This window comes from Etheostoma spectabile, chromosome 11, assembly GCF_008692095.1.
Source record: "Etheostoma spectabile isolate EspeVRDwgs_2016 chromosome 11, UIUC_Espe_1.0, whole genome shotgun sequence".
Classification (NCBI taxonomy): domain Eukaryota; kingdom Metazoa; phylum Chordata; class Actinopteri; order Perciformes; family Percidae; genus Etheostoma; species Etheostoma spectabile.
This window is the reverse complement of record NC_045743.1, coordinates 17,486,780-17,495,016: the sequence shown is the minus strand read 5'-3', so window position 1 is coordinate 17,495,016 and position 8,237 is coordinate 17,486,780. Positions and strand designations below refer to the sequence as shown.

The window sequence follows — 8,237 nt, the reverse complement described above, 5'->3', positions numbered from 1 at the left end:
GGGGGGATGTTAGCATGCACACAGTACTGTGGAGAAGAGGGTCAATGCAAGAGCACACACCAGCTGGGCTACATCCACACAATGAGATATAATAAGACATCTGTGAAGGTGCTGAAGGAAAATAATGGGAATAAAACCTCCTGCCAAGCTATGACACACTGAGTTTCATCATGTAATTTAAGGATATTCCCTAAAAGAAAATGCATTTCAATCAACATTTTAAATTGGTAACAGCAGGGTGTTTATTGGCATTTCAGTGTGGACACACCACGTTCATCTTTTCCATTAGGTGCAACAAAAAGCAAACATACAAACATGGAACTGGTTTTGTTTAAGTCAAACAACAACTGTATTAATCCCAGATAATAGAACAGGGTCTCCAAATACATTTTTAATTTTAACCATCAACATTACAGCTAGAACATGTCAAAATTGGTCTTAGGCCTTGTCCACATGTACACAGGTTTTTAATTTTTTTTAAACATAGCCTTTTCTTTTTGTTTTCATCCGTGTGCATCAGTATCTTCGTTCTGTGGTGTCACACATGCGGCAACACTTCACACAATGGCAGACAACGCCTAACTAGAGCTGCTCTTACATTGCTAACAGGACTTTTACATGCTTACAAATAAACACAGTTACAATCCACTATACTGAGAAACAGGCGTTGGTGCAGCCTCACAGTAATAGCTTTTTGAGGCCTCTGATTGGCCGACATGGCTGTAGGTTTAGGGTCATATTGCTTCCATTTAGTTTGACTTTCTCATGACAGCCCTTCAGCTGTTTGTGCGTTTTCATTTGGACAGAAATCTATTTTTTTAAGTGCTTGTGTGGACGGGATACAGAAAATCCCTGTTTTTCTGTGGACTGGGTCTTAAAGAGAATTACCAATTAATACCGGTTTATTATTTTGAACCTATGAAATTAATGAATCAATGACATCCTGGAATTGTAGCATGAGAAAAATGCGTGATACAGGTGCAGAGCAATATTACCCATGACACATAACAAGCAGCATGATCAATGTGCATCAACAACAAAATAATATTACCTGATATAGCAAGTGCATTATTGGCCAATAGAAAAAAAATCTACCAAGCAGTTAACATCCTTATCCTGAAACTTTATGTTTGGACCTTAGACTGTTGGCTGGATTTAATTCAAATAATATACAAAGTTACACCAATATCCATTTGGGACAGAATCAAAGTGGTTCTGCACATTTATTTGACCCCTTAGCTAAGCGAAGACTAGCAGAGAGCAGATCTAATAATCTATATCTATACTATACACCATCTATAAGCTAAGACATCTTGCACTCCTCCTTGCCCTTGCCTTTACCTTTCTTGCTGTTTTTCTTCCCATCTTTCCCTGTGTGGTGTGGCTCTTTGTTGCTGGCCACTTGCTCTACATGCTTTGGTACTTCCAACTCATGCTTAACGGCATCTAACCCTTCCTCTATGGACAGAGACATCGCCTGGTTAATGTCCTCTCCAACATTCAAACCCTTTCCTTCCTCTATAATGTGCCTGGGCTCATCTTTTACACCTGCTTCTTCCCCAGACATAGGTTTAGGCGTTTCACACACATCTTCCACATGTTCCCCCTTTTCAGAGGTGTTGTCCTCATGAGCCAAAGACTTTTGGTGTTCTTGAGACCTAGTTTCTAGTTTATCTACCTCGTTACCGCCATCCACCGTACACGTCTCATCATTTCTTTCTTTTGATTTTTCATTTGACTCCGTTTGACTTTGGACTGAAACTCCATTGCTGCTTTCATCCGACGTGACGTCCACTCCCTCCTCCACTTCTTCCTGTTCCAGAGTTTTGGGGACACTTGTCGCTATAGCCACCTCGACATCCATGTCATCAAAATCAAAAGACAGGCCTTCGTCATCTTCAAAGGTGTCTTCATCCCTCCCCTGCAGGGCAGGTTGAGATGAATCATTATCCTCAGACTGGTCTTTGCTGGGTCCAGGCAGGCGCGGTGTCTCACTCTGTTGATCATTTTGACTGTTTTCATGCGTTTCAGGATCTTCTGCAACAGCTGATTCTTCAGTACTGTGGTTCTGCTCGAGTGTGGACCCAATTTCAGAAGCTTCTGTTGGAAAGGCTGGTGTATTTAACATGTCAATGGTATTGATCTCTTCTGATTTAGTGGCCACAAACTGACACTCACACTGTAACGTCTGGCTTTCTACATCATCTAATAGGTCAGCCTGCGCTACAGTCTGCAAAGGACTCTTTACAGGGTCATGTGACTCAGTGTTTTCTGTTAGGGATGCACTGTCACAACTGTCACGTTTTACATCTGGCTCGATTAAACCTTCAGCTTCCCTCAAACTTTCATTTAGCTCCTCCTTTTCGGCTCTGGCTGAAGAAATGACAATGGGAACCACACTGGGAGAAAAGGATTCTCGTTCATTCTCTGTTCCTGACTCATCATGGTCTTTGGCTGTCTCAGTGGTCTCCTTGGGACCCCCCTCAGAAACCTTGATGGGAGCGCCATCGCTGCCTGAGGGCACAGCTGCCGACAGGTCTGAGCCAGACAAGCTAATGAGAGTGTCGGTGAAGCCATCGGTAGAAGACAGGGACACATCCATGTTCTCCTTACTCTCAGCTAGGTTGGTGGATTCAGATTCAACAGCAGCAGTATCACCACTGCTTAAAGCAGGCAATTCAGCTTTAGTGTTTTTCTTACCACTTGTTTCAAAGGTGTTTTCTGGGTTGTTGGTTGAGCATTTAGATTTCATCTCATCAATAGGTCCAACTTCATCCTCTGCACTATTAATATTTTCTAACTCAGTATGGATGGCATCGTCATTAGATGAGATGTTCGTTTCACTTTTAGAATCATCTATACAGAAAGTGCACTCTTTCTCAAGATCATTGGAACTGTCTGCACCTTTGGCGTTGTCAATAAGATCGTAAGTACTGAGGTCGATCTCTGGAACAGGACTTGTTATAGACCCCACTTCTACTTTCTCCAATTCAAAAGTCTGCTTCTCGTCTTGCTTATCCTGTCTAAGATCTGCTCTGGTTTCCTTGAGAGTTTTAACTTGAGAAAAGGTTTCAATGGCTGCCACTGCCTCTGCTGTTTCAACTTCCAGACCTTGTTCCTTGTCATGCTCATCTGCAGCATGATCTATCCTTGCTTCTTTGACAGTTTCATTGGGAGAAAACGTTTCAGAGAGTTTCACGTCTTTTACTCCATCTACCTCCTCAGTTTCTTGCAGGTGCTGCTCATTCTCAACTTGATCCACCCTTGATTCCTTATGGGTTTCAGTAACAGAACCATCAACTTCCGGTTCTGTCGTTGGCCCTTTCTCTCTTGCAGCTGATTCAACGTCTACTTCAGTTTTGTCCTTTTCTTTATCGGTTACATCTTTTTGTTGGTTCTTATCCTCGTGAGTTCCTCCTTTCTTTTTGGATTTCCTCTTCCTTTTCTTCTTTTTCCCTGAAGCAGCAGTACACTGAGGCTGAGTTTTACCTGATACTTCCTCTGCCTCGTCGTTTTCTGCTTCTTCTGCATTATCAGGCTTTGGTTGAGGTTCGGTGTTCTCTACAGCTTGGATGGACTCGTCCGGTAAACTTTCCGTCATAACAATTCTTTGCTGATGACATGGTTCTGTATTTCTCAAGTGACTTTCCTCAACAACTTCCTGTTTGTTTTCTCGCTCTTCAAAAAGGTTGTTAGATGACTCTCTAATGTCATCACTCTTGGTGTCAACACTACAGCTTTTGGTTTCTGTCTCCCCTACATCTCCCCCTGCAGGCCTTTCTTTCTGTGGAATATTTTTCTCAGAACTTGTTACAATCCCTTGAAGCCCAGGGCTGCAAATGATTATATCTTTGGCCTCTGTGATTGATTGGTCATTAATGTCAACATTTGAGTTCTTGCTAAGGCAACGTTCTACAACATTGTCTTCTTCTGTGGCAGTCTTCTTGTCTTCTTCTAAGCATGTGTGTTGTTCTTGCGTTGGCTGTTCTTCGCTGGATGTTTCCAGGGTGGAAACACCAGATACATTACAGGGAGTATCAGAGCTCGAGCACTTCTCTTTGGCTTCCTCAAACACTTCTTGATGCTGCTCTGGATCCACCTCTTCCTCTCTGCTACTTCTCAACTGAGTCTCCTCTGTGTTGCCTGAGAGATCATGGAGAATATACGTGATAGAGGGACAGAAAATGTTGACTTAGGACATCATTTTCAAAATGTAATTTTCTTGAGGAAGGGCATCAGCAGAAGTCAAGGTAAGGAAAAACACCCGATTGATTCAGTGGCCAGGAAGAAAAGCACAGAGCCAAGATGACCAAGAGAAGCACGAGAAGAACAAGAGGAAGGAAGGCATGGGAAACACCAACATAAAATTATTGATCCCCAGCACATCAATGCAATAACAAAAGAAGTCTAAAGCCGGCAGCTTAAAGGAAGGCCTGGTTCTACGAGGGTGCATGCACCTTCAGTGTCATATTTTGCACCCCTATTTTGCAGTTTAAATTTGAATAAATAATATAATAAATAGTTAACAAAAGATTTCACTGACTGCAACACTATTCATATTATGGACCAATGTTCAGTTAGTGTGAATTGACCTAGCCAGATTTTCTTTTTTAATAATACGAGGAGTGATACAATTCACCTTTTTCCAGCTATAGGCTTGTAAAGCTAAGGTTTAATGTTATCCTAAGCTATCTTTGGCCAAGAAAAAGACCCAAAGATGCAAAGACTGAGTTAACTTGATACCACTAGCTTGGTATGTGTTGAATGTTTAGAATATCGACTCACCTGTTCATGTCTTCTCAAGTATCAGACTGGTATTCACATGTATGTGAAAAATGTCTCAACAAAAGCAAACTAGTAGCTTATAAGTTATGCTATTAAAGCCAGAAGTAATGCTTGTAGGCTATAATGTGGTCTACTAAAGTAGTCATAGTGAGTAAAAATGTGATCTGAGATGGACATTGCAAAACGTGTAATGTATATCTGGAATTGTTCATAAGCTACTGTATATATGTGATATCGTTGAATTGACTCAGAGCAGATTTTAACTATTTTTTAAGAGAGAAAGGACACTGGATAAATGCTGGAATGTAATTGTAAGAAATATGTTGTTAAGGAACGACTGCAAATAAACCGTTACTACGAAGGAACAAGAAACAACATGCTGTCTTCTCTTATTAAGGTGTACAACTTTCTCCTACTGTACGGCATGACCTGTTCATATAGGAGCACCCTCGGGACCCGTAACACCTACGCTGTTTTCATTGATGTTGACGGCAGGCAGAGTAGCAACTGGTGCTCCCCAACTCATTTCAGATGCACACTAAAGCAAGTAATGTTGCTCTGGAACCGGGCTTGCTCTTCAGATACGCATTACAGTGCAACGAATGCCTGCACAAAGAACTCTGAAATGTCCTGTACCATCAACCCTGTAGAGACCTGGCAGCATTTACACACACACTACACAACCTGCATTAACAAAGCAAGTGACTAAGAACGAATATGCATTTGCTGAAATGAGGAAAAAAGGTGCAATAGAAACAAATTAAAAGCCAAAACATTAATAATGAAGACAAAGCGAGGTGTTGCTGAGACTGTGAGTGGAATCTTTAGTTCTTACAGAAAAGCAAGAGTGCAGATAGATGCTGCTTAAAGGATAAGGGAGCATCAGTCTATATTTTTCTTGTTGTCAACAAATTCCATAAGATTATAAATAACTAAATACAATGGACGTGCGCTCCTTACATTTTTTCATTTTTTGTTTCCCGTCATAACCTTTTCTGGGAATCGGGAAATAGTCGTGATCAGATTTTCTGGGAATCCAGTCCCCCGGGATTAAACCCTGGTAGTAACCTAATCTTCCAGCACATAGAGTTTGTCCACAGGTTGGTAGGTAGTTTTGAGCACTTTAAAAAAGTACTTCTTATCAACGTTTGCTTAAAAGTTAAGATTGAAAGCTCCAGAACAAGTTTTGAACTTGGGGTGAGATTTTTTCATCATTTTGTGCTTCTAAACTCAAGAATGAACTCAGTCTCAAGAAAAATATAGAATATTACCAGACTCATCCTTTAAGGTATTTGCAAATCAGAGTTTAGCACCACTTGACCTTCCAGGAGCACAACACTGGGAACGGAAGAATTCATTCCAAAATCAGCATAAACCGTTCAAAAAACTCGGCTATCAATAGTGCAAAATTACTTGCATACAGTACAGGCCAAAGGTTTGGACACACCTTCTCATTCAATGCATTTCTTTTATTTTTATGACTATTTCCATTGTAGATTATTACTGAAGGCATCAAAACTATGAATGAACACATGTGGAATTATGTATTTAACAAAAAAGTGTGAAATAACTGAAAATATGTCTTATATTCTAGTTAACAAAAACAGTGTAAATAGTCATGAAAATAAACCCATTGAATGAGAAGGTGTGTCCAAACCTTTGGCCTGTACTGTATATGTAATATATATATATATATATATATATATATATATATATATATATATATATATATATATATATATATATATATATATATATATATAAAAACATTTTGGAACGAATGTCTTCAGACAGTTTTATGCCAAGCCATGCAGAAAGATGTTTTTAATTTTACCCAGCATGCTGTTCCCCTCCACAGGGGGAGTGTTTGAGTCCTGGGCCGGGGGGGAAGCAGTGTCTGCACCAGGGGACCCGTCCACGTCCACCTCACCAACCTCTCCGTTGACGTTCAGATCAGGACCCAATACTATTCCATGTTTCTAGAAAAATCAAAAATCAAACATTAGCTCCATAGATTACACACCTCGAAAATAAGTTTCAATCAACATTAGATAGGTAGATAGATAAATAGATAGATAGATAGATAGATAGATAGATAGATATGTAGATAGATAGATGGATACGTAGATAGATACGTAGATATATATATAGATAGATAGATAGATAGATAGATAGATGGATACGTAGATAGATACGTAGATATGTAGATATACAGTATATATATATATAGATAGATAGATACGTAGATATATATATAGATAGATAGATAGATAGATAGATAGATAGATAGATACGTAGATATGTAGATAGATAGATGGATAGATAGAACCTTTAGTTACCCTGAGAACAATATTAAAAACTTTATTTTTCACACTTCAGAGTTTTAAAGTTGCTACACAAAACTTGACACATCAGGCTGAAATAAGCATCCTTCCACTGACTGAGTACCTTCAAAATGTCTCTGAGCTGCACCACCTCTTCTCTGAGCTCATCTCGCTCGATTCGGATCGCGTCTGTGTATTCCTTCTGTCGCTCTAAGGCCTGAGCAGAGCCCCCAAGTGGCAGAGCACAAAAGAAAGGGGAAAGCGTACAAGAAGTGTGAAGAAATGGAAGTAAAAAGCTGGTGTTCAGTTCATGCAAAGGAGATACTGAATTAAGCAAAAGCTGAATGTGATTAACTTAAAGAAACACAAAACCGCGGGACCAGGGCTCAGAGGCCGTACCCCAATCTTTTTATCCTTCCACTCCACCGTCTCCTGCAGGTCGGAGATTTCTCTAACCAAACCTTCCTGCTTGATACGCAGCTGACGGATGTCCTAAACAGCAGGGAAAAGAAATCAAGTCTGAGATGAAGAGAAAGAAAGCAAAAACAGTGCATGCATATATGCAGTTTGTGAAAAAAGAAAGCTGTGAAAGGTGTCCCCCACATGCTGCTGTCCTACGGGACAAACTGCGACATTCTCTCTTCTTAATGTCTGTCTTTTAAACCAACGGTGGGCTTCATTTCTGCAACTCCCAGTCTTAGTGAAATAAAACTGGAGGACAGATACTCACGTTGAGCAGCTCTTCACTTTGTTTTAGCGTCTCTTTCATTTCATTGAACTGGAACTGGAGCACGGAGTGGGCGTGTTTCTCTCGCTCATACTCCTGTGAGGAACAACAGACATCTTGACAACCAATAACCCCTTTGTTTTCATTATGAACATATCTCCAAAAACATTTAAAAAAACATTACAGGAAAGTCTTAAGTGAAGTGGGTTAGTTCCAGGGTGCTAGCATGGTTTTAAACTGTCCTGGCGTTGACCAAGGAGAGGTATTCTACAATTTATAGATTTACTTTCTACTGTAAAACAAACAATGTACAGTATGTCTTGGTTCTATAACACTCTCTGTTCAACAGTCTCTTGACTGTGTGTCTTGACTGTGTGTGTGTGTGTGTGTGTGTGTGTCAG

At 40.2% G+C, this 8,237-nt stretch overlaps 1 protein-coding gene across 24 annotated transcripts in view; it reads right to left on the bottom strand.

The window, feature by feature from the left end:
* Positions 1-8,237, bottom strand: part of lrrfip1a (leucine rich repeat (in FLII) interacting protein 1a) — a 51,931-nt gene that overhangs the window by 9,275 nt on the left and 34,419 nt on the right. For 17 of the 24 annotated variants that reach the window (XM_032529499.1, XM_032529505.1, XM_032529498.1 and 14 more), the window contains 5 exons: positions 7,840-7,932; positions 7,509-7,601; positions 7,234-7,326; positions 6,620-6,764; positions 816-4,143 (listed from right to left, as the gene is read on the bottom strand). In XM_032529499.1, coding sequence (XP_032385390.1) covers positions 1,304-4,143; positions 6,620-6,764; positions 7,234-7,326; positions 7,509-7,601; positions 7,840-7,932 — 3,264 coding nt within the window. In that variant the 3' untranslated portion in view covers positions 816-1,303. Of the gene's footprint in view, positions 1-815; positions 4,144-6,619; positions 6,765-7,233; positions 7,327-7,508; positions 7,602-7,839; positions 7,933-8,237 lie in introns of those variants that run through there. The other 7 variants (XM_032529521.1, XM_032529520.1, XM_032529522.1 and 4 more) reach the window with 4 other exon arrangements.